The 27,325-nt window shown below is 45.2% G+C and overlaps 1 protein-coding gene across 1 annotated transcript in view; it reads right to left on the bottom strand.

Moving 5' to 3' along the window:
* Positions 1-11,437: 11,437 nt before the first annotated feature.
* The window catches only part of LYRM4 (LYR motif containing 4), a 155,797-nt gene continuing 139,909 nt past the window's right edge, over positions 11,438-27,325 (bottom strand). Inside the window, exon 3 of the mRNA XM_036921287.2 lies at positions 11,438-11,885. Within this exon, the coding sequence (XP_036777182.1) occupies positions 11,817-11,885 (69 nt within the window). The 3' untranslated portion in view covers positions 11,438-11,816. The remainder of the gene's footprint in view (positions 11,886-27,325) is intronic.

The following is a 27,325-nucleotide window of genomic DNA, read 5'->3' as shown; positions in this document are numbered from 1 at the left end:
CATTTTTGTGGTCACAACTGGGTAGTGGGGCTGCTACTGGCAACTAGTGGGTAGAGGCCAGAGGTGCTGCCAAATATCCCAGAATGCACAGGGCAGCCCCCACCACAAAGAATCGTTGGGCCTAAAACCTTGGTGTTGAGGTTGGAAAACCCTGAGTTAACAGTATTGTACTGACATAGGTTTCCTGGTTTGACAATATACTGTGATTAAAATTTATTGGAGAAGGCTGTGTGAAGGGTACACGGGAATTCTCTGCTATTTCTGGAATTTCTTAGGAGTTTTAAGAAACCTCAGCAATTTCTTAGGAGTTTTAAACCACTCCAAGATAAAAAGTTATAAAAACAACAACAAAATTAGATTAAACGTTAAAACAGAAAACAAAACCCTACCATTGAGAAGTGTATAAAGGGCTGTTGGGTGCACTGCGCCCAGGGAGGTGGCCTGGGGCGGGGAGGTCACACAGGCTCCAGGTGAGCCAGGCCTGCACATGCCCCCAGCTCGGCCCCGGCTGGCTGTGTGCATTCAAACAAATCCCGTAACGTGTGTGTGTGCATTTTCACATTTGCAAAATGGGGGCAGTAATTTCTGCCTTGCTAGATTGTTGAAATTATTTGTGAAGTGCTAAGGGAAACTATTTGTGAAGTGCTAAGCATACAGTTGGTTCTCAGCATCTTTCTTTGCCCTCTGACTTCTGCCAGCTGGTTTCTACTTATAGCATTCTGAGGATAAATGCTGTCTGACTTCATCTGAATATTGAAATAATAAATGAATCTTGTAATTTGGGGGAAGATTACAGTGGCCCCCAATGTGCTAACCAGACAAACTGTTCTTGTTACCTGGGCAGAAAATATGCCATTTATCCTGTGGTTCACATGATGGTATGTATATTATGTATATATGTTATGATATGACATACAAATATATATATGTTCATCTGACTTACATCATTACATTTCCTTGAAATAGCTTCTTCCACGACTATCTTAAGCTACTGCTTTTGGTAGGCTTCCCGTTTGTCAACAGCTGTCTGGTATTACTGAACCCTCATTCTTTGACCCTGTTTTGGTTTTTGTGACCACGGTCTTCTGATTCATCCTTTTTCCCTCCCAGCTCCTCCTTGTCAGTTTCTGATTCTCTTCTCTGCCATGCAGTCTTCCAGAAATCCACCTTTAACTCTCTGTTCTCATACATAGATGCCATAAATTCCAAGGGGGGAGACTATATCTAATTCTTTTTATACTCCCTCAGTGGCCATGTTTCTTCTGCGAGCTCATCGGAAATGTTTTCATTCTTCCAGCAAGTGTGGCTGGAGCTCTTAGCATGTGGCAGACACAGCCTGGCCTTGGGATCTGGGGGACTTAAGATGTGCAGGGCATATGGCTGTCATGGAGCTTGCATTCAGGACAGGTGGACCTTTATGTGGACCATGCAATTCTACATCTCTGGGTACATTCTCTGCACTGACACTTCTATCTTCCTTTCTTCTCCAAACCCCATCTGGCTCTGCACATGTAAGCAAATGTCATTTGCCTCAGAAAAAGCTGACAGAAACCCTAGAATTGGTACTATGAGAATCTCTGGTAGGGGATGGCTGGCAGCTCTGTGGCTCTGCCTCTGTTTCCCTTAGATGAGCTTCCTCATGGTGGGGGGTGGGACGGTCATTGGACAAAGGCTGCTACCTCCCCAGCAGACGTGCTTCTCAGCCAGGAGCCCGGCCCCTCCACCCAGGCCTTTACCGCAACCTTTGCCGTTCTCACAGGTGTACATGTTTAGACATCCAAGGAGTGGGGTGTTGTTTTCCCCTGAAAACAACAGTGTCAAGTGATGCTGAAGACACTCAAAACCCCATGTTCAGAAATTACATACATACAGAAAATGTGTGCCCACGGGCACCAAGAGTCATGGACAGAAATGTTTTCAGCAGCATTGTTTGCAGTAGTGAAAACCTGGAGACCACGCAGACTGCAGACTGGCCAGTCCTGGAGGTCTCCGCACCCCGTCCGCTCAGGGTGGATGGAGCAGGGTGAGTGACAGCTCCACACACCCTCTCACATCCCCGTGAGATACGCGTCCGGAGGGCAATGGGGAGCCGGACCCCTCATGGCCTGACTTGTCAGTGTGTCTCTCTTGCTGAGGAAATTGCTTTTTGATTTGGTTAGATACCCATAGGATATGATACCATGCCTGGATTGTTTTACTATCCCAACGGCTCTGAGTTGGGGGCGGGGCAGGAAATCACCTCTCTGCCCTGGCTGCTGAAAGGGACTTGCCCCAGTCTGGTGTCGTGCCCACTCCTCCTGCTGCCGGGGACCTGCCGGCTGGGTGACAGCCTCAGGTCCCCGTTTCCTGGTTGGCTACTCACCTAGCACAGGTCCTGAGGGTGGCTTGTGGTATTCTTCCCTCTCCCCTCATACCAGTGGGAGGCCAGGGCCCAGTCGGTGTGTGTATTCTGCAGACTCACACTTCCCTGGTGTGAAGCATCTTTGGGGAATATGGACTTAATCCACTTTGATTCCCATTCTTAGTAGAGCTGTTCCCTGTAGGTGATACCAGCAACAAAGAGGCCAGGCTGTTCTACTGACCTTCATTTTCCTTATTTCTTAAATGGTACCGAACTTGGGCTGAGAAGAGGGATGCTATTGTTGGGCCCCCTTAGAGACCCCAACACTGCTCTCTGAGGTAGGTATTACTCCTACTGTATAGCTGAAGAAACTGAGTCCCAGAGAGGCTGCCTAAGAGACTGAGCTTGGGTCGGAACCCAGGACAGTCTGACCCCAATCCATGGCTCTGAAACATGCACTGCTGTGGCGAGCGCAAACTCAGAGAAGACCGCATATCTGGAGACCCCCCGTAGGAAGGAAAGGAGATTTTGCTTGGGTCCCTCCTTTCCACCTGGGTCTCTCATGAGGGCACAGCCCTAGACATCTAGCCCTGAATGTCCGGGCAGGACGTCAGCCTCCCCTCTCTCCTTCCCAGAGCCACTCCATCTGGGGGCCTGACCCCAGGACTGGGTTCTTTCTCAGTGGGGGACTTACCTACTTACCTACTAAAAAAATGCTCTAACTTCTTGTGGTCCTCCACATGGCCCCCTATTATATATAAAGCACAGCGTATGTGTTCCAAACTGCAAGTAAGAGACCAACTCAAGCCAGTGGGAGTGAGCAGGCAGCAGGTTTGATGGGTGCTGGGCTATCAGGTGGAACCTGGAGGCAGCTGGGCCTCCCCTGGGCCTGCACGCCAAGAAGGGGACGCTACCAGAATCCGAGGAGCTCTCTCTGCCTCACACTCTATTCTGTTGCCCTCCTTCCCCTTCAGACTGGACCTCTCTTCTCTGTCTACCTGAGGGATGGGGGACGGCTGCTCTGCCCTTCCCGTCTGTCACCTGAGTCCCAGCAAATAGCCCAGAAGGAGGCAGTACTCTCTTCTAGGTTCCCAGTTTCTAGAACACATCAGGCCCACTTTGGGTCAGGTGTACACCTGTTCTGTCGGCTGTAACTGGAAGGGGGCAGGTTATGATGCAAGGCTCTTGATGTCTATTGTGAGGGAGCAAAAGGAGATCTCAGCAAATGGGCAGTTATGCCCACGTTTCTACTGCAAATGAAACATGCATGCAGTAACAGGAGGTGTAGACGTGGTGATGCTGTGAGGCATGTGGGCGGACCTGCACTTGCGTTAAAGGGGATGTGCTGCTGCCCTGTGATGACTCCAGTGACAGGCAACCTGCCCCCCACACCCCCTGCCAGTCTTCTGGGACAAAAACATCCCAGTTATTTTGCTGAACTCCCATTCTTTATTTTGTGTATCCAATCTCATCAAATCTGTCATTTGGAAATAGCTTTTGGATTCACTCTTTCTTCTACATCTGCATCCAGTTCGAACTGCCACTGAGCTCAGCTGGGTCTGTCCCCTTGCATCTAAGTACCTGCAACAATTTCCTGGCTGGTTTCCTCTTCCAGGCATTCTATGGAAACTACCCGTTTAGGCTGCACCAGATCACCAAGCCACTGCATAACATCCCCATTTCCCACCAAATGAAACTCAGACTCCTTTGCCTAGAATTTACAGCTCAGGCAGAGGGATTCCTTTCTTTGCATCTTACTGCCAATCCCCAGTCTGGCCCTACTTCCTCTGTGCTTCTCCAGGTAACTTGTCCCCTTAGACCTCGTAAAGCTATTTACACATGTCTTGAGGACAGTGCTAAATGTAATGAGTGGAAAAATCCACATCTGGTCCATTTCTACATCCCCTTAGGTATCTGGCAGTTTCTAAATGGACGGTAAAGCATCTAAGGGTTATTCCTTGCTTACTTTGTATTAGGGTAGAGGAACATTACGTGCATTGTGCATTTACAATACTTAACAGCAACCCTGTATGGTAGCTTTGTGACTAGCTCCATTTCACAGACGAGGAAACAGAAGCTTAGAGAAGCTTCTGTCACAGGATCTCATTGTCAGCAAGAGACAGAGCTGGAAGATGCAGGAATGAATGACTTTCTGGCATGTCTGTTGCTTGCAGCTACCTCATGGGCCTGTCCCATATATCTTCCCCATAGGAAGCCACTCTGGAACCCGGATTTCCTCCCTTTGGGTGGGCAATCATCCGTGTGCCCCTGTGCAGTGCCCATAGGTGTGTTCATCTTCCCCAGCCCATCGCTTCACTCCCACTCTGAGGCTGTCAGGCCCAGGGACTCTGAGTGGGCTCCAGTCCACGCTGTTCTCTTGTTCTCGCAGCTGCTCTAGCACTGGTCAATTTCTATGTAGTCGTTCTACCCAAGATAAGCTGTAGAAGTCAGGTCCTCCGGAGCGGAGCCCCCGGGCCAATGCTGGCCCACAGCGGGCCGCCACCTCAAACTGCTCACTCTTCTCTGAGTATGTTCAAAACCATGTTTTTTAACTGTGTACTTTTGGGGAAGATATTGCTGGGTAAGCAAGAGATGGATGGCCCCCATTTTTAAAAAACTTAGTATTTTTAAAAATTTTATCAAATGAACATCACAGTGGTTCAACAGCCTCCCTCCCCTGCCCACTCCCCTCTGCCTTGGTAACCACTAGTCACTTCTCAGTGTCTGTGAGTCTACTGCTGTTTTGTTCCTTCTGTTTTGCTTTATTTTTATATTCTGTAAATAAGTGAAATCATATGGTGTTTTTCTTTTTCTGTCTGGTTTATTTCATTAAGCGTAATACCCTCTAGATCCATCCATGTTGTTGCAAATGACAGGATTTCTTTTCTTTTTATGGCTGAGAGGGCCCCCTTTTTTTCCAGCTGGGTCCAAATTCTGTTTCAGGAAACTGAGAAGCCAGCAAAAGCCAGGGAGAAAAAGTTTTCCATTCAGAAAATATCCGGACACATTTATCAGGTCAGACACTGGGCTGGAGGCCTGCAAGGGTTCTGGAGGCCAGGGCCCCTCCAGGAGATCTCTGGGCCTTTGCAGAGGGCCTGGCTGGCCCACCCCAAACAGCACCAGACCTTCACACCATGCTGAGATTGGTTCTCAAGATTTCCTGTTAATTATTCCAAATCAGCGTAGTAGTCACACAGCCTCCAGAATGGTCTTCCCTTTCTATTGAACTGGCATTGTAGGTTTGAGAGCTAGGAAGGTTGGGAAGGGTCCTGGCCCACTTTGAGGGGACGTAGGCTATGTCACCAGTCAGCAGCCCACTGGAGTTCCCTCCTTTGTGATGGCATTTCCCGAGGCAAGGGCTCTCTGGCTGCATGGCTACTTTGTTTATACTACCCTTATTAAACCATATTCCTGTCTTACAATTAAAAAAAAAAAGAAATATCCAATTTTTTTGCAGTCTGAGTTGTCTATATATCATTTCCGCCCTTAGAACAAGCTGTATTTATTTAAGACTCTAGTTACAGAGTCCCATAAGATAAGGCTTTTTAAAAATGAAAATATATGCTAAAATCTCATAAACTAAAAATCCTAAATATGTCACATGTTTGAAGCATGAATGGAAGAGTACATTTGGCAGATCTGGACCAAAAACTTAATATTACTATTGTAGTCCTCGATCATATATTGTGTGTGTGCTGTATATATCACATTTATGCACTTAAACACTTCTTTAAAAACCCAGAACCAATTATATTGTTATTAAACTGTCTCTGTAGTCAAGATAGATGAAGTCACATGAATTTACTTAGTAACTGATGAGAAGTTCTATTGAAAATTTTATTTATTTTTGTTTTTTTCTTTCTCAAAATTTTTTATTGAGGTACATACAATAAAGTGCATAAATCTTACTACACAGCTCAAATTTTGACCACTGAAATATTTTAACCACATTTCACTGACATTTAAGTGATATTCTCAAAGTAATTAAAGGAACTTTATGGCTGATGAAATGAAGGTTTCTATTTGATGCCACTGAGCTTTCTAAGACAGCTTATCACTGGAGTTGGAAAAGGATGCAGATCATTTATAGGAAACCGTTTTCTCTGTTTTCCTGCTTAGCCAGCTAATTCCTGGAGGTCCAGCTTCATTGGGAGGGTCAGCCAATGTTTCCTGAGTGACATGGAACTGGGCAGCACAGGTGTGTTGAGTCTGAGGCCATTGGTTCAGAGAGACTCCAATGAGTGCAGTTCTGTGTCTACTTGTGTCAAGAATTGCTTGTGGTTCAAGACAGCAAGACACCGACTTTGTCTTCTGTCACCACTGAGGTGTCACTGGTCCTGCAGGTCAAAGCACGAGCATCTGTCTTACTCTGAGATCAAATGGATTTCAACATGAGAAGCAATTTTCATGCACAGTTCCCTGAAGCAGTAATAAAGGCTATAGAAAGATTGAAAAGTGAAGGTCCTATTTGTTCCCAGAAGGTGAGACTGTCCACAGAGATTCCAGGAAAACTTCCAGAGAAAAAGCCTGCTAAATAATAAATCTTTGCTGTCCCTACCAAGTTCCATTTTTTTTCCAGACTTTTTTGCAACAACTGGCAAACACTAGATTAGCAAAGATGCACCTTGTCTGTGTAAACTTACCAGATGTGTATGTCCCAATAATCCAGACAATGTGGCTGCTTCTTGGGGCTTCTGAATCACACACTGGGCCACTATCATGAAGTCACTGGCACAGTGTAACTAACGGAACCTTTAAAACTTTCTTCAGTCCATATGGTCATCTGGATTCTGACTATATTTACCCAGGAACTTTTTGACGCTGGGTAGGTAGCTGCAGAAGGAGAGTTCCCAACTAAGAACATCATCCTTCATGTAGTAAATGCTTTCTCCTCCTGCTTTTTGAGTGCTTATTATCACTTCAGCTGCTGCTATGTCTATAGCACGGCCTTAATACCTGGGATATCCTTTAATTTGGAAAGCAAGTAACAATTTGCATAAAGTACTTAACAAAAAGCAGCTTGTTCTGTTACAAAATGTAGTTGTGTATACTGTATCTGTATACATATTGGTATTTTATTGTGCCTGCTAGCTTTGTTCTTAGAACTATATTCTTAGAACATATAGGCCAATCTTCCTCAACCTGCCTTGTTTCTTAGCTATGTCCCCTCTTGCTAAACATAGAAAAATTTTCTCCCTACTCTTGTCCCCAGTGATAATACATGATATCTATAGGTTTTACCTATACAAGGGGTTTTGTCTTACAGAAAGCATAGGTACAATCTCTTTTTAAGGGTCTTACACATCACTTTTTTCCAGTGGATTTTTTTTCTTGGCTTATAAAATGAGTAAACAGAAATAGTATTTTCAACTTTTGTAAGTAAAAGATAAGTTTGTAGACACTAGTTTTCTGCGTGAGGCTGATGTTGTTTGAACCGGGCAGGAGAAAGCTTCAGTGCCCCTCCTATGGTCTTAGCTGGTGGCCCACTGTCTACACACCCAGGCCCCAAACCTGAGGCTCTTCCTAGACTCCCGTCACACCCCCGGAACACTTCACATGCAATCAATAACCAAGTCCTGTTGACTCTATTTTCTTCCTTTTTGTTCTTAATATATAGCCTAATGGGGTCCAGTAGTTGGTCAGTCTTTTTCTCTGTTAGACACGATTCACTTTATAGACTGTGTTAGTACTCTGAAGATATTTGTGGAAATGGCCCTGCACAGGTTTTGGCCAAGTTTGCCTACTTACTATTTGGTTTGCTATGTGAGCCTGAAAAAGCAGTGAATTATTTACTCTATATGTCTCTGTATTGTCTTTGTTTCATTCAAACTACCAGTAATTTATTATTTTACTACATTACTATTTTTACATTATTATTACTACATTATTACCCATAATTTATTATTTACCACATGTCTAAGGGTTGGCTGAAGATGCCTGACGTAAGCTAGACTTGGCGGGGAGGCTCAGCTGGACCTCCCCATGCTTCTGCAGGTCACTGGGAGATGGCTCCTATGGGCCGGGCTCAGCTGGGGCACCTCTGCTCCCAGGTCCCTCACCCACCTTGGCAGAGCAGCCCAGCCACAGAAGTTCTTCCCAGGGTGATGCGGACTTTACTTTCCAGCTGTCACCATCCTAGATAAAGTCACTACCATCTCTTGCCTGGCTTACGGTGTTTAATCCAAACCTCCCCTAGGCATCCTTCCCAAAGATTTGGTTTCCCTGCAAGCCTCCCCATCTATTTCTCCTACAACAATGCAGACTTCCAAAACACAAACATTATCCACCCTGCTTAAAACTTCAATAGCTTCTCACAGCCTGAGGCCAAGGCTCCCAGGGCCTCTCAGTGTGGCCCCTGCCCTATCACCCAGCCCTGCCTGCTGGCAATCCTGGGCTTTAGCTCCTTGCACTGGCTTTGTATATGCAGTTCCTCCTGCCTGTGGAGCTCCCCTCCCTACCTTTGGCCCAGTCAGCTCTTCATTTAATCTTAAACGTAACTCTCCCTTCCTCAGGGAGGGCTTCCCTGTCCCTCCCCATCAGCTACTGGAGTTTCTGTATTTCACCTTTTGTAACACTTCCTTCCCAGACCCATTTTCTCATTTCTTTTCCCTGATAGCCTGCCACTCTGTGAGGGCAGGGGCTGTGTCTTGCTCACAGGTCTCTCCCTGGCAGCTGGCCTCGGCTGGCTCTCGGTCAGTACTGAATGCATGACAGGTTGAATGAAAGGGGAGAAGGGAGAGGGTGATCTGGAAATGACCTGAAGATGCTCAGGGTCCTGGTTTTCACACCTGCAGACTTGGGGGTTGGACCAGCTGAGCGCTAACACCCTGCCACTGTCTTTGTGAACTGCACCAAGCCTGTCCTCTTTGCTCCTGGTTGGTTCACTGCTGGTTGTTTCAGGGGCTTGAGGTGTTGGGAGAAGCTACGAATGAGGGAAGCAGGGCACAGTACACAGAGCAAGACCTCAAGATGATCTTTCAGCTCTATAATTCAGAGAACAACAGAGCCATGCATGTGTCCATATAAGGTTTCCCTGGTTTTAAAGCATTTCTCTCTGAAGGTCTAGAAAATGGCCCTTCTTGGCCAGTGGTTTTGTCTCAAAAATTAACTCACAGTGGCATTTCTCATTTGCTAAATGTTGACACTGAAAAGAGACCTCCAAACTCCAGCCTGCATGCCACTTTCAGAATAGTGGCACACAGCAGGGTCCTGGGAGGCTGGCCATGATGCACGGTGCAGCTCCCCCATCAGCCCCTCACCCCTCAGCTGAGGCCACGGAAACACAAGTGATCTCCCCATGGGAAAGTCACTTTATTCAAAGCTCTGTTGTCAACCCTGGGCCTCTGAACTGGGGAACACCCAGTGCAAGGCTCTGCCTGCTAAAATTTGAGGGAAGCTGAAGACCTTGTTCACAGAATTCTCATTCATGTCTCTCCACAGATTCCAAATGGCAGTTAATTTTATCTGAGTTGCAAAAAGTTAGCTCTGTTTATTAAGGCTTTGGGTATGTTCAAACCCATTCATGTACTTTAATTAACATAAAAGCAACCCACTGTGAACCGCCTCTAGATCAAGTTGCAGTTGCTCATCCATCGCCTCTGGGATGAAAAACTGGGGGAGAGTCTCCTCGAGCTGTTGTCCTGCCAGCAACTTGATACTTCTAGGGGAGAGGTTCAAATCTGGACTTAGGTTCCAAGTAACAGCTGCTTTAATTAAGTATGAATCAGAGGTGACCTCTGTTAGCGACACCATTGTGGGAGATAGTTGTTGCTGAATGGCCACACACCCTACTGATACGAGTGGAAAACGGGACCCACCACGGCACATGGCAGGCTGGGAGACTCGGCCCCACGAGGCGTTTCCCACATCACCTACATTCACCATCCACTGAACGGTTACTCTCACTACAGCCTAAAGACTGGGCGTGGACTGTTTAGAGGGTAAGAGATCCAAGACTTACTGAGAATGGCATAAGTCTCCAGTACACAAGACCAGCTACGGGCAAACATCCTGTGGTCACAAGCTGTACTGGCAATGGAATGACTACATGTTTAATCTGTCTTGAATGCACCGTTACAACACAATCTGCAATCCATACATGAGATGGGCACATGATCTTTTAACATGAGAGTGAGGATGTGGCCCCGGACTGCTCCAGCTCCACTCACATGCCTGTGAGAATTAAAATGATGGGGAGCAGTTCAGTGTCAGGTCGGTGACTGTCATGGCTATTTTAGGACCTGTAAATATTTATAAGTCTGTTCCAGACCTAGGCACAAAAATAATCAATCCACCTAGTACCGTTTACAAAAGGGAACAAGAAATCACTTGGACATTGTCTGGGCTCCTCATAAAATCTGCAGAGATCAAATAAGTTATTTAATACCTTCTGTGTTTTGAACTGATGTGTTTCTAAGGATACATGCATACAGACACCTTTATTACCTGTAACATACTCAAACAACAGAGTTTCCCAATTGGCTAAACATGAAAACACTAGGAGAGCTTTAACAATGTGTACATGAATTATTGTGCCTCCCCTCTCACTTACTAGGTCAGAATCTGAGGTCAGGGAAGTGCTGAGGAATTTCTTTTTAAAAACTCGAACTCTCTTGGATCTGTACGTAAGCTCTGGGAGGCCCCTCAGGAGGCAGTGCCGAGGGAGCACTGCTCAGACTTTGGGGAGCGGCAGAGCCCCTGGGATGGGTCAGACTGAAGATTCTGATTGAGAAGGCTTGTGGGGGGGCTTGTGAATCTGCTCTTGCAACCAGCTCCCAGGCAGGTCTGACTGTGCACATCCTCAGAGCACTCTCACTTCAGCCAGACTGTAAGTATCCTGTCTGCAAGTGGGCATCCACGCATGGGCCACCTCTGTGCTTGCACTGGGCCCAGATGTAAACTGCAGGGTGCACCTTCTACCATTTGGCTCTGCTGCACTCCCCCTCCCCCAGATCTCTGCTGCTTAAACTTGCCTTCACAAAGGGAGGTGTCAGCTCTGGTTCGGACCCTCCTTGACGGTTCCCAGTAGCCCTCTGCAGGACCTGCGTCCGCAGGAAAAGAAAGTGTATTAATCATGATGAGTGTACCTGGTATAGAAGGTTTAGGTAGACGAGTCTGTTTATTGTCAAAGACCAAGAAACAAAGTCTGGAAGTGCTCTAAACAAGTGGTAACGAGCTACACAAGAGGGGTGGGGTGGAGAGGAGACACAATAATACACAGCCTCATTGTGAGTGAGCTCCAGCTCATCACCCTAACACTTGAATCAAAGGGAGACATTCATCCCTTTTCACTAAGGCTGCAGATGAACGGAAACCTCATTTAACTTGTCAGCTCCTACAGGACAGGCAGAGCAAGAGGCTATTTTAAGTTGATGCAAGAGGCCACTTTGGTCTGGTCTGTTGGGAGCCCCCATCCCAAGCACAGAATGGATGCCGAAGGTGGTCCACAGCTGTGGAGGTGGCTGGTCCCAGCTCCCTAGGTCCGTGGCTTCTCTTGATTCTCAACGACAAGCTTGTCAGTTGAATACAGTTGGCCAATGTGGACCTGGAGACAAGAAAGGACACTGATCAAGAACCACGGGACTCCACTTGCTGTGAAAGGTCAGAAAGAGCACTTCTAACATCGAAATGCAAATATCTGTCATCCCAGGACTGTTCCCTGCTGGAAGCAACCCTCCCACCTCCCGTGAACTTTTCACTGGTGGCCAGAGACTTTGTTTTGGGTTTTCCAACTTCTGTGTCTTTGCTCAGGCTTCTCCACCAAGAAAGGCTCACTCTATGTCCATCATGCAAAAGCCCACCCACCCTTTGGGTCCCTCTGGGGAAGGGACTCTCCCTCTCTCTCCCCCTCTCAGGAACACTTACTGCATGTGTCTGTGACACCCATGTGACACTCACGTGGACTTGTACTGTCAGCATTTGTGTGCTTGCTTTGGCTCCTCTGCATGAATATACGTGACTGACGGGGAGTAGGAGAAAGGAGAGGTGCATGTTCTCCTTGTTCTGACTTAGCTGCCTTCATAGCAGAGTTTAGGAAGTGCCAGACACACAGAGGTGCCAAGGATTTGGTAACTAAAAATACCAGTGTCTGGCATCCCTGGTTATAAGCTCTATGTCTACTAGTCCTCCAACCCAGATCTGTGATTCTGAAGTGCTTTCATGGTGAGCTATTGGTAGAAATATGTAACAGATAAAGGCAGGTCAATAAAAAACAGCAATAGGACCATTTACTGTAACAGGAATGTTCACTCACTGTTAGGTAAAATCTAATCATTTAAATTTGCCCAGCAGAAGGTTTAAAGCTGTAATCCAGGGCTATAAGGGATTAAGCCAGAGCAATTACAGAAGAGGTAAGGGAAATACTCAGTTCACACAGGGAGGAGACAGTAAAAAAGTTATCTCGATGAGAGCTATAGAGATGAGGCAATAAATATTTGTGTAACAGTTCTGTTGGATTTATTGGGTTATAAAATGTGTCAGTATACATCAGTGGGCCAGCTGGGGATGGATGCTGCCAAGCTAATGACGAGCATGTGGTTTCTGAGTTGCAGGTGACAGGAACTGATCAATGGAAGTGAGGAAGTGCAATTAACAGCTTCAATTTAGACTCCTCCAGAATCCCCATATCAGACTGTTACCCAGGATACATTGGTCACTAAAGCTGATCACATGTTTAGTCTATAGACTTTAGGAATTGGCATTAGAGTCCATTAGAAAAACATACAGATTACTCAGCTGCATATAGATGGGATAACACGAGCTCTGAGACTCATTAGATAAATGACCTGCTAGGGAGGAAGGAGTAGGGTCCAAGAAAACACAGCTTCGTACAACGCTTCAGGTCTTCACTGCTTGCTCATCTGAAGCATGCCCCTCACCAAAATATCTCAACGGGATCTGGAGTCACAGGAGCTGAGCTCAGTTGCCAGGGAAGGTGTTGAGGTAGTAGGGAGGCTGAAGTGGGGCCCCTGCTACTTCTTGCCTATTTCACAGGGTTGTTATGAAAATTAAATGAGATACAAGACTTGAAGAAAATGTACCAGTTGCCCCAGATACTTCCTCAGGCCCAAATACATCAAACACCTTATGCTGTTGGGCGAATGAATAAGAATAGCACCAGGCATGCTGTAAGGGCTTGCTCAATGTCACCTGTGTGCATGGCACTGTACATGGCAATCTGCTGTCAAGGTGAAGACCACAGGGTTTCAGACCCTAACCTCCAGGACCTTGAGGACTCCTCACCCTCTAGCTGTAAGAGTATGATTTTGTGTTTATTAAACCCGCCCACACTGAGGAGAGTGGGTGTCAGTGATGCCTGACCACCACCTACTTTTGAACTTGAGCTTCCTAGGCTGAACTTGAGGACTGACTGCCAAGCCCATTCTTTGCTCAGCTCTGCTCTGGGGGCATGACTTCCATCCAGGTAGGGCCCACAACGCTCCTGCTGGTCAGAGCAGTCTGGTGTGCGAATGAGGTGCCCTGAGCACTGGTGAGTTACAGGAGAGATGCTGGCATCTGGCTTTGCTGGTGAAGCCAAGGAATGGACTGTCCCTGCTCTCTTGCTTCCCTAAGGATGGTAAAACCACCAGGCAGAGACGATTCCCCATCCGTTGGTGGACAGTTGCAAATCTTACCTCTGGTGTTGTAATGATTATACTATTACTATTAATGATGATAATGTTATACCACTAAAAAGTAAAGATGATAATGATGGTTACAGTAACATTTGGTGAGCATTTATTCTGTGCCAGGCACTGCTCTAAGCATTTACTTAATTAAGTCAATTAATTAAAAGTACTTAATTCTTCTAATCTCACAACAACTTTATGAGAAAGATACCATTATCATCATCAATTTATGGGCTTTTTACAAGCAAAGCCCATCTTTGGCATTTCATTTCCATATCTGGAAGGAGTGTAATTGCTCAGGGGGCATGCCCTTCCATTTCATATATAAGAAGCCAGCATTTCAGTAGATCACACTGGAAATATGAGAAAAGACAGTAACAACAGTCACAAAAATGATACACCTAGATATAACCTTAAAAAGAAATGTGTGTGGTTTTTAGAAAGAAAACTATGGAACTTAGAAATATATTTATATGAAATGAGAGATTTACCATGTTCATGGAAAGACTGAAATATACAAAAATGTTGGTTTTTTGCTAATTTAATTTAACACAACAATGATGAAAATCCCAATGGGATATTTTGAGTTACTTGAGAAAATGACTTTTATATTTACTTGAATGAATATGAAGTCAAGAATAAGGACATTTTTGAAAAGGAAGATATTAAAGCATTTTGAGATACAATTAAAACAGTAGGCACTGGTCCAAGGAGATAGAAGTGAACAGAATAGAAAAGAGCATCAGAAACCAGATCTTATTATACATAAGTAGTTAATACATAAAATCATACTGATGGGGTTTGGGTGGTTTAGTTTGAAGAGGCTGCCATAACTAGAACATTTCTTTGAGGTATCCTTCTGCTCTTCATGTAAATGGTATATTCTTTTCCGTGATATTCATGTTTGTTTGAATATAAAAATGTTTTCCCATGTTGTCAAGTAATTCTAGCCCTTTGAGAATTCTGCACTTTACCCTGTGCCTTTGAGTGCCTCTTTACACACCCAACTTCAGAGGTGTATTTTCAAGGTATTATACTTTCCTAAGAGAGCTACACTTGATAGGGGCTTTAAAAGGCCCAAGAAAACCTTCGATCCAGCATCATAAGTGAATCTTTGATAGTAGAATTTTAGTGTTTGGCTTCCTGACTGCCTGTCCCAGGAAAGGTGAGCGGGATGTTTGTGCCCCTCTGGCCTCTAACATCAGACAGGTTTCCACACTGCCTGCAATTCATGCAGTAATTCCCTCTGATGAGATCCCAGCTTAGAGAGTCACTGTCAGTCTTGCTAGAGTCAAGTCACCTGTTATAACAAACACTTTTCAAGTATACTATTTTCTATTTTATGTTTCTTAATAATTTTTAAAGAAGCATACTGACATAGGACACATAAAATTATATGTGTCTTTTTGATATAGTTGACAAGAGGTACTATATAACCCAAATTATAAATATAGGTTACATGGTCATCTTCTAAAAACAGTTCACACTGCACATGCTTTTTTTCTTTCTAGCCTCCAATAGCTTAAGCTGTTGCTCAAAATGTTTACATATAACAAAACATTACTACTTTTGATTTTGCCATTTTATACAAGACAAGAATGCCTGAAGTGTTCAAACTAGATCTTTGAAAATTCAGTCAACAATTAAATGCACTAATAGAGAAAGAAGGCTTCAAAGAACCCAGGGATGAATCTTCTGGTGTTCCCTCCCAAACATACCCAACTCCATTCAACTCTGGAAGCCTGGAATTTTAGATACTGGATATACCTAATGTGGAGGGCGGTGGTGAGGAGCTGACCTTGAGTTTCCTTGGTGATGTTCCTGGAGATCAAAGAGCGATCTCCTCTCTTTTCCCTAGATCCCAGGCCACAGTTAATATAATTAATGTGTTTTGTCCTTGCTGGTAGGGACAGGAGAGAAACCAGATGCAAGAGTGTGTCCTCTCATTAGCGTGACCACAAGTCTGGTTTATACCTGTCGTTTCAGCACGATTATTAATAGAGCCTTCTTTCACTCTCCAGGGTCCTGGTTTGGATGATAAATGATAAGGCTGCCCTAACTCTTATCCACTCTTGTCAGATTTCTGGGCCATTCCATTGTTTTCTGCATGTCTGATATCACTTAAAAGTTTTATAAAAGCCCACCATGAGATGGCTGGCCTCTTTCTTTTGTATTCCAGGCCATTAGAGTAAAGGAAACCAAACTGTTTTAATGGGTCTTACAGAACCGTGGCCTCAAAGGAGCCTGAAGTTTGTAGGTAGCCCCCAGGGATTCCCATTCCAACAAGCACACTGTCCGCTCTGCAGGGACAAGTGACCTTTTCGGCAGCGGTTCCTAACAAGGACTGGGCCTCAGAACCACAGGGACAGCTTTCTAGGACACACATGGGCCGGGCCCACTCATGGAGTTTCTCATTAGAGAGGTTGGGGGGGCGGTCCCTGCATGTCATCATTCCCTTGCTTCTGAATGGCACTCATGAGTAAGAAGGAGCACTAATTTAAGGGGATTCAGGCAGAGCATTCATTGTTAATTTTTTTACATTATCAGTTTTCTTTTTCTAGTGGGTACTTTTCCAAACAACAAACAAAAAACCCAGGATTGATATTTACCTACTAGGTACTAGGTACATTTTGGTACAGTAGGTACACTGCTCCCCATCCACTGCAGCCGTGAAAAGCCAACTGCCCTTGCAGACGGTGGGGAGGGAAATGTGTTCATACCTGACAATGCCACGCTAAGATGCCATGCTATTCATGAGGGCTGTTCATGGGGAATGCATCTTCCTCTCCTCCAAACTCCTGTTCTATAGAGGTGCGGGGGTTTGTGGATGATTTTTACCTGCTGATCTGGACCACTGCTCGGGGTGGGCAGATGGTTACAAACCAGGAGACATGCTGGCTGTCCTCCACCATGCACACATATTCCCCCTCTCCCGCCCCTAAGGGACAGGAACAAACTGGCCACACAGGGACACTGGATACAAACAGTCTGCAAGCTGCTGGACAGGAGTCCCCTGACGCTGGCGGTGAAGCATTGCCTAACTAAGGCTGTGCAAGGTGAAAGCATCCAGTCGGCAAGTACACCATGTTGCACGTTAGCACCACGGCCGCTCAGTCACCAAGCCCTTCTTGGAACTATGCAGAACTCAGGACCCAAATACCACGTCAGAGTGAAACCTGGCACTTCCCTGGGATGCTAACAACAAAAGCCCAGGCAAACTGCCAGAGATAATGTCCCATCAAAGGTCATGCTCCCGCACTGAGCTCAGCAGCACCTCAGCCCCTGAACTCGGTCATTTAGGTCACCAAGACCACAGCAGCTAGGTCAAAATCCTGGCCCCGCTATAATTAGTTACATGGTGATGTAACTGCTTAGGCTGGTAATTCCTAGGATGGTGCTGGGACCTACAAGTTCTTAGTGCATATTTATCACTTGCTTGGGGAATATCGTTAACAAAGTTTCTGGCGATCATGTGTTATTTATCCCTTCAGGGACACCTTTTGTCAGGGTCAACTTGAATCAGTTTCTGATTTTTGCTTTAAGCAAATACAATTGAGAAGGTAGACTTGGCAAGAAAACACAAGAAACACAAATACTGAGTCAGATTACCCAGCAGTTCTGAAAAATCATTTCTAGAGACTTGCAGATTGACTGTTTATTTGGTTTTGCTTTATCTCTCTAATCAGAGGCTAGCTAACAGCATCACACTTGATTAGACAATACAGAGCAGTCACGCACAATATTCTGTTTAGTTTACAAGTTCTTGACTTTGTGGGCTTGCATGTTGGGGGAGAACATTATGAGACACCCATCACTGTAAAAGGTTCGCAATCTCTAGGGCAATGAACACAGCAGATCCAAAGTCAAGGATATAGCACTAAAGAAAAGACATCCAGCAGTGAAGACCTTCCAGAGCACGAACCAGAAGGTGCACTTGTAATTTTTAAAAAATTCAGGCATGTGAAATATGCCAATTTACTGGCCTCGCCTAAAAACTGCCAGGATGAGCTTGACGCTTTGGTATTATGTCAGGAATGAGCACGTGCCCGCGGAAGGAGAGGTAATGAGCATTCCCTGCCCGGCTGTGCTCCCGCCCCTCGCAGTCCTAGGCTCTCCAGAGCGTGTTCTCTCCCATGATCCCGCACCCAACAGCTCCCGACCGAGTGCCACGGCTGGTGGACACTGCCCTCCTCCGCTTCACGGGTGAGGAGTGGTGGGAAACATCGCACGGGTCATGCAAGAAATGGTGGGAAACAACAGAAACAAACAAGAAACCACAGTCCCCATATTTTTCTACAACTGGCCCTTCTTCAGGCTCAGCATTTTTCCACGCTGGGACACACAGATCTGCTTTCTTTTGAACATTCTGCAGGGAGGGACCTGCTAGGTGATATCCAGGGACATCAGAACAGACGGTCTGAAACATCCTGACTTTCCCAGGGCTTGGGAGCCTTCTGGGAGTGCTATCAAACCTTAAACAACACTGGAGTCAGACACGCAGGACACGTGTGATTAACCGGTGGCCTTCTCCCACCCAGAAGTCAGGGTGAGAAGAGCACCAAAAGGGACCCAAGAGAAAAACATCACGGGGACCCAAACGTCTGGCAGGGCCTCTGGGGGCACAGTGGGTCCCGACGCACAGAGAAGCTGCGCTGACTGGCCTCCCACACAGCACACGCTCCCCAACCACCCCAGCTGTAAGAGGCCAGCAGCCCTGCCCCCAGAACAAGAGCTGGTTTTCTGGCAAGAGCTGGTTTTGCCAAGTGGGAGGGCACTGGAACAAGACATTCACAGTGACAGGCAGTGAGGTGTGGGCAGTCAGGGGTCAGTTCTGCTCTTCCTGTGACTCCTCCCTACATCTCCTACCCGAGCCCTTGGGGAACTACCACCTCCCACAGGACCCCTGAATGGCAGGGTCTAGGAGACACATGCATCTACGTGTGAGAACTCTCAGAAATGTCTAGGGGAGGAGGACCACTGGGAACACAGGGTCTCTGCTGGCAGGGGAGAGGGCAGAGCTGATATTCAGCCAGCATGCACCAGACTTACTAAAATGTCAGATGACTTCCACACAGTTGTGCAATGGCTGTTGCTCAGGGACCCTCCCTTTACCACTCGGCCTCCCTCCTCCGGGACGCTTTGGACCTCACGCAGGTTCTTGTCTGGCTGGGCGGGTTGTGGTCCTGCCCTAGCTTAGCCAGCTTGCACTCTCATTGGCCAGTGCTGATGCCCCACTGGTGGTGAAACACTTTCAATATCACCCGTGGGGTAGGGACTTGGAACACTCAGTCCGGGCTGTTTCCGGACGGGTGTGCCCAATTCGTGGTTATAGTCACAAGGCTCACATTTTATTCTTTCTCTCTAGCATTCTGCAGGGGAGATGTGAAGAGAGCTAGAAGGAATGACCCGTATTTTGCTCCAGGAAGTTATTCTGGTTGAGGGAGAAAGAAAAAGCCAGAAGTGACAGCCTACAGTGACACTGTGGGTCTGACCAGATGGGAGGTGGGGCTTCTCTTTCAGTGGCAGCCCAGCATGGCAGCTCCTACTCCTCAGCGCTCACAGAGTCAAGGGAAGGGCAGGGGAGCTTCTCTTAACAAGCCACCTCCCTGGTCAGGGGGCTCTTGTAGGACAGGGGAAACTTGCTATCAGCATACACAGCCTAGAACTGTCTCTGAAGCCCAGTTCCTGAACATACCTTCTAATTAAACACCAGGAAGCAAAGAATTTATACCAGGAGGGCTGTCCTTACCCCCAAACAGAAGCATCAACATCAAGGTCAGCACATCTCTTCCATCGTACTGCTGTGCCCACTACCATTCTCTACTTGTAACTGAAGTACAGAGCTTTGAGGCTTGACACAGCGTGGATGCTGCCCTGGTGGATGAAAGAACCAGTCCCTAAATAACCAGCTGAGGGAATCAGCATTCAAGAAGCCAGCTGCCAATCTGACTCCTCAACAGGGGGAAGGAACCAGGCCTCTGAATCACAAGCTGCAATGCCCTGCCGGTGCTGAGCCGCGGCCGGGACTCGCGGCTCTCCTGCCCCAGGTCCTTCTTTTCTTTGCGACAGAGCAGGCCAGATGGCCTGGTATCGGGGAACCAGAGCAAGTCAACCAGGACCACCGTCTACCTGTCCCATTTTGGTGCCCTCCTGGCTTCCCCAGGAAGGAGGCAGCCCAGGGGACTCCCTGCAGCTGCAGCCTCCTTCCAGCCACCCCAGGAAATGGCCACAGTGGGAGATGCCATGTGCAAACAAACAATGCCTTTTCTTTGAACAACAGGGACTTTCCTTAAATGTGCTCATCTTTTACTGCTAAGGAAGAAGGACAAGGAAATGAATTTTCCTGCCTCAACTTTTGGCCATAGCTGACTTTAAAAAGGGCAACTGCATTCTAATAGATTCTCTTTTCTTCACTTTCCTTTGCTTCAGAGAAATCATACTATTGTCATTTTATTAACCACAACAACTTCATACTTCTGTGTGTAGTAATTAGCAATAACTAATACCTGCCTAACACTTTGTAGTTTACAAAACATTTATACACGTGACTGGCTCCTCTGACCCTTATGGGGCATGGGAGCAGGCCTTACCATCACCCCTGTTCTACAGTTAGAGATCAAGGTGAAGAGGTGAAGTTCATTTATCAAACATCACAGGGTCAATACTTACTGCTCTGACTTGAAGCAAATCTCTAAATTCTAATCCTTTAAATCTCAGTTAGTTCTGTGAATACAGTGTGGTTTCTAAAAAACAGTATTAAAGAAATTTTAAAAGATCAACCATAGTCCCACAGCCCCAAATCAACAATTTTTGCATACTAATTTTGTCATATTTACATATGAAGAGCTAAAAGTCATTGTTAACAACTATCAGGTGCATTTTTTGGTGTTACTAATCTAGAATCCTAATACCTATCCCATGTTTCTACAGTGTCTTCACAACTGCACATGTTAAACAGTGTAATTCAATAAGTCTGGTCTCAGTCTCAATTTCAGCTCAGCTGGTATCATTATTAATTCTAGGATAAGATTTGTTATTTCCTCCTCCCCCTTTTTTACAAATTTTGGAGAAAGGAGTTTTTCCCTAGAAAATATATATCACTTTAATGAATTCATGTATCTTTGCTTCTCTCTTTTCTACTCTTTCCTCTTTGCCCATTTATTTATGCCTATTGGGCTAAAAGTGTGACTTCAGAAAAGACTGACTTATCTCACTTCAGGGAAGCAGGCACACACTGTCAGTAACCACTGCAGAAGACAGCCACGTAGTGCAGAATGGACAGCCTGGGTGTCTTTGTCTCAAGACCGGTGTCCCTCCATCTAGGAAGACTTCCCGACCCACAGTCCAGCCCAGCTTCCCCCACAGCAGGCACAGAGACTCCTGCTCACCTGGTGCTTCTCAACTTCAGGGTGTGGGAGATTTACAGAAGGGCTGTGTGTGCCAATGCCCAGGGGCGACGTAGCAGATCTGGGAAGAGGGCTCAGACCTTGCCTTGGAAAACTGCTCCGTAGGCTCACAGCCTCTGTACTGCCTGTCACAGAGCAGCTGCCACGCCCTGCTTTTATATATATATATGTATATATATATATATATATATATATATATATATATATTTTATGATTTGACAATAGTATCCAAAAGGCTGTTTTTTTCATTATTTTAGTATAGTTAATCTACAATTACATGAGGAACATTGTTTACTAGTCTCCCCCCATCACCAAGTCCCCCCTACAAACCCCATTACAGTCACTGTCCATCAGCGTAGTAAGATGCTGTAGAATCACTACTTGTCTTCTCTGTGTTGCACAGCCCTCCCCATGCCCCCCCCACCACATTATACATACTAATCATTATGCCCCCTTTCTTTTTCCCCATCCTTATCCCTCCCTTCCCACCCCTCCTGCTCAGTCCCTTTCCCTTTGGTAACTGTTAGTCCATTCTTGGGTTCTGTGTGAGTCTGCTGCTGTTTTGCTCCTTCAGTTTTTTCTTTGTTCTTATATTCTACATATGAGTGAAATCATTTGGTACTTGTCTTTCTCCACCTGGCTTATTTCACTGAGCATAATACCCTCTAGATCCATCCATGTTGTTGCAAATGGTAGGATTTTTTTTCTTCTTATGGCTGAACAATATTCCATTGTGTATATGTACCACATCTTTAACCATTCATCTACTGATGGACATTTAGGTTGCTTCCATTTCTTGGCTATTGTAAATAGTGCTGCAATGGGGGTGAATCTGTCTTTTTCAAACTGGGCTGCTGCATTCTTAGGGTAAATTCCTAGAAGTGGAATTCCTGGGTCAAATGGTATTTCTATTTTGAGCTTTTTGAGGAACCTCTATACTGCTTTCCACAATGTTTGAACTAATTTACATTGCCACCAGCAGTGTAGGAGGGTTCCCCTTTCTCCACATCCTCACCAACATTTGTTGTTGTTTGTCTTTTGGATGCTGCGATCCTTACTGCTGTGAGGTGATATCTCATTGTGGTTTTAATTTGCATTTCTCTGATGATTGGCGATGTGGAGCATCTTTTCATGTGCCTGTTGGCCATCTGAATTTCTTCTTTGGAGAACTGTCTGTTCAGTTCCTCTGCCCATTTTTTAATTGGATTATTTGCTTTTTGTTTGTTGAGGTGCATGAGCTCTTTCTATATTTTGGATGTCAACCCTTTATCGGATCTGTCATTTATGAATATATTCTCCCATACTGTAGGCTGCCATTCTGTTCTATTGGTGGTGTCCTTTGCTGTACATAAGCTTTTCAGCTTGATATAGTCCCACTTGTTCATTTTAGCTTTTGTTTCCTTTGCCCAGGGAGATATGTTCATTAGGAAGTCACTCATGTTTATGTCCAAGAGATTTTTGCCTATGTTTTTTTCTAAGAGTTTTATGGTTTCATGACTTACATTCAGGTCTTTGATCCATTTCAAATTTACTTTTGTGTATGGGGTTAGACAATGATCCAGTTTCATTCTCTTACATGTAGATGTCCAGTTTTGCCAACACCAGCTGTTGAAGAGGCTGTCATTTCCCCATTGCATGTCCATGGCTCCTTTATCGTATATTAATTGACCATATATGTTTGGGTTAATGTCTGGAGACTCTATTCTGTTCCACTGGTCTGTGGATCTGTTCTTGTGTTGGTACCAAATTGTCTTGATTACTGTGGCTTTGTAGTAGAGCTTGAAGTTGGGGAGCGAGATCCCCCCCACACTTTATTCTTCTTTCTCAGGATTGCTTTGGCTATTCCAGGTCTTTTGTTATTCCATATGAATTTTAGAAACCATTTGTTCCAGTTCGTTGAAGAATGCTGTCGGTATTTTGATAGGGATTGCATTGAATCTGTATATTGCTTTAGGCAGGATGGCCATTTTGTCAATATTAATTCTTCCTAACCAAGAGCATGGAATGAGTTTCCATTTGTTAGTGTCCTCTTTAATTTCTCTTAAGAGTGTCTTTAGTTTTCAGGGTACAGGTCTTTCACTTCCTTGTTTAGGTTTATTCCAAGGTATTTTATTTTTTTTGATGCAATTGTGAATGGATTGTTTTCCTGATTTCTCTTTCTGCTAGTTCATCATTAGTGTATAGGAAAGCAACAGATTTCTGCATATTAATTTTGTATCCTGCAACTTTGCTGAATTCAGATATTTGTTCTAGTAGTTTTAGAGTGGAATCTTTAGGGCTTTTTATGTACAATATCATGTCATCTGCAAAGAGTGACAGTTTGACTTCTTTACCAATCTGGATTCCTTGCATTTCTTTGTTTTGTCTAATTGCCGTGGCTAGGACCTCCAGTACTATGTTGAAAAACAGCGGAGAGAGTGGGCATCCCTGTCTTGTTCCCAATCTTAGAGGAAAAGCTTTCAGCCTCTCGCTGTTCAGTATGATGTTGGCTGTGGGTTTATCATATATGGCCTTTATTATGTTGAGGTACTTGCCTTCTATACCCATTTTGTTGAGAGTTTTTATCATGAATGGATGTTGAATTTTGTTGAATGCTTTTTCAGCGTCTATGGAGATGATCATGTGGTTTTTGTCCTTCTTTTTGTTGATGTGGTGGATGATGTTGATGGATTTTCGAATGTTGTACCATCCTTGCATCCCTGAGATGAATCGTACTTGCTCATGGTGTATGATCCTCTTGATGTGTTTTTGAATTCGGTTTGCTAATATTTTGTTGAGTATTTTTGCATCTATGTTCATTAGGGATATTGGTCTGTAATTTTCTTTTTTGGTGGGTCTTTGCCTGGTTTTTGTATTAGAGTAATGCTGGCTTCATAGAATGAGTCTGGAAGTATTTCCGCCTCTTCTATTTTTTGGAAAACTTTAAGGAGAATGGGTATTATGTCCTCTCTGTATGTCTGATAAAATTCTGAGGTAAATCCATCTGGCCCGGGGGTTTTGCTCTTGGGTAGTTTTTGATTACTGCTTCAATTTCATTGCTGGTAACTGGTCTGTTTAGATTTTCTGTTTCTTCCTTGGTCAGTCTTGGAAGGTTCTATTTTTCTAGGAAGTTGTTCATTTCTTGTAGGTTTTCCAGCTTGTTAGCATATAGATTCTCTTAGTATTCTCTAATGATTCTTTGTATTTCTGTGGGGTCTGTCATGATTTTTCCGTTCTCATTTCTGATTCTTTCTTTTATATTTTATGTAGGTACGTGTGTTTCTCTGACATGAGGCTGTGGGCCCCAGGAAGTCAGGGGTTGTGTGTGTGTCATGTCCACCTAGCAGTGTGGAGTTAGCTTCCTGCCATCCCCTAATGAGACTGTAATCTTGTAAGAGACTGGAAGCCTTACTCATCATACGTGACTGTGGGGTATCTTCTGTGTCCTTGCTGTTGTGGTTGGGGTGGCCACAGTGAGGAGAAAGGGCCCTTGCCCCACTCAGTCCCCTGCACACAGCCCTAGAATCATCTCTCTCAGATCATATGAGGGTTCTTGGCATCGAGACCTCGGTGGTTCTTCACTCACTCATACTGAATCCTCAGTCATTGGCTGGGCTCCAGGCCCTCTACCAACTCTTCTTCCCCTTGAGAGTAACTCAGAATAGCCAATCATGTGCCTCAACATGGAGACTTGGGTCCATTCAGCCTGGGTCTGAGCCCATGAACGAGTCTTTGAGCAAAAAGCCCCATTAGCCATCCCCAGTGCCCAGCAATCTCTGCAGAATGAACAGATGACTCCCAGAGAAGGAGGTGCCTGTCCCTGGTGGAGAAGAGGAGCAGGAAGCAGCAGAGCTAAGCCCAGCAGAGGAAGGCGTGTCCCTAGGCAGCATTCTCTATGTTGTTTAGGAATGACACACTCTAATTATACTCATAGGAACCAGAGAAGCCCCAACATCTGAAGCGCTCAGCTGCTTTCTAGGAAGAGTGAAACCTGAAGGCTTTGATGATGATCTCTGGGCTAAAAGCTAAGCTATGCTCCAGATTTTCATTTTTGACACCCAAGTTCCAAACTTGAACTGCTGTAAGTAGCTTTCCTTTGGACTAATTTCTCATGTGATTTTCAGTTCAAACAAGGTGAATAACCCACTTTACTCATTATCAAGACAAAGGGACCCTGACACTGTATTCCACACTGAGGATCCGGCCCAGCAGGTGGGACAAGCCCCTCTTTTATAGTGGTTTGCAAGGAGACCTCACCTCCTCCTTTCTTAGTCACAGATCCTTAGAGTAGTATCTTCCTATCCCTTAGCTTTGGGAATCTATTAGAGATAACACAAGAGTTTACCACAAACTTGAGCCCTTTAGATATCAAGATTATTTTTGTTAATGTGGCTACTAGCAAACTTAAAATTATGTATGTGGCTTGCATTTATGGCCTGTATTATATTTCTATTGGATAGTGCAGGTCTGTATCATCCTTTTTTAAAACTGATATTCTATTTTTAATGAGTTTATAAAAAACTGTGGTAAGAGATACATTTTATGTTAGAATTTACCATTTTAACCTTTTCTTTTTAGTTTGAAATACACGTACATCTACAGGACATTACAGAAAGTAGTACAGGGAAGTGCTGGGTATTCTTCACTGATCTCTCCCACTGGTAACATCTTGTGTGACTACAGTACAATAGGAAAACCACGAGACCCACATTTACGCCCCCCATTTACAGTGTTTTAGTGGAAGACTAATCAGGCCCTGGTGAGGAGGCATCTGGGCATGCAATGGGAAATGGTGTCTTAAAGTTGTTGATCCTCTAACAAAATAAACACTACTCTTTTGGAATAATAAAAATTAAGTGGGAATTTAATTAGATTTCTTGCTGTCTGCAGAGAAATATTTTACAGAACCTGCCAACGTAAAGAGAGCCACAATGACCACATCCATCCCGGGGGCAGGGTGCCTAGGCTGCTCTTCCTCCTGCTACCGGCTGACAGTGCAGGTGGTCAGCTGCAGTCACTGAGTTGCAAAGTAAGGGCACCCGGTGGCCTTATAGGTACAAGTTGCTTCTTTAGCTCCCCAAATGCTAAGGGCTAAATTAAGCTGTCAGGCTTGATAGGGGCTGCACAGTCCCCTGGGGAAAGTCAAAGGTACAAGGCTGCTTGGTGATTAACAGTGGATAAAAAGAGACAGAAATCATATCTGAAGATTTCAGGGGCCACTTTTAATGAACTGACTGTTAGAAATAAGTGGATTTTGAGATGAGGCTCATCCTCTTCCCTCCCCACAACCAACCATTCTGTCTGTGGTCCTTCTAGTCTTGTTTTCCTTTCTCTTCCCACACTTCCTGGTGTCCTTACAACTTTGGATGTGAACTACTACGTTGGGGATGGCCAAGTTCATCAATCTTGCTTTTACTAACACATTTGCGTGAGGTGCCATCTCATCTGCATGACAAGATGTAGAAGCTCCCTCTGGGATGAACCCCCTGGGGATTCTCTCAGACAGCCCACTCGCCTTTGTAGGCTTGGCTTTGCCTCTCCAGAGCCTCTGGTGTACCACTCACATATGCACTTGCTCAAAGAAAACTTCATTCCCCACAAAGGACTTCTCATGGTTTCATGGCAGCCTCAACCCTGCCCACCTCCCAGTCATGCTCCTAGGATTTCAATGGTCACTGTGTTGTACATAGTATGTCTCAAGGCTGTGTCCACCCCATTCCTTCCTGGAGGCCGGGGACACAGGAGTTAGTGGCATTAGGCTCACGGGCTCTCCAAAGGATTACCTGTGTATTAACTGTTGCTGAAACAAATCACTGCAAACTGGGTGGCTCAAAACAGCATGCATGAATTCTCTAATAGTTCTGGAGGTCAGAAGTAAAAAATCAGTTTCACTGTGCTGAAGTCAACGTGTCAGCAGGACTGGGTCCTTCTGGAGGCTCTAGGGAGAAGCCACTTCCTTATCATTTCCACCT

This window comes from Manis pentadactyla, chromosome 16 (genome assembly GCF_030020395.1).
Source record: "Manis pentadactyla isolate mManPen7 chromosome 16, mManPen7.hap1, whole genome shotgun sequence".
Taxonomy (NCBI): Eukaryota; Metazoa; Chordata; class Mammalia; order Pholidota; family Manidae; genus Manis; species Manis pentadactyla.
The sequence above is the reverse complement of the archived record's forward strand: the minus strand, read 5'-3'. Positions and strand labels throughout refer to the sequence as shown.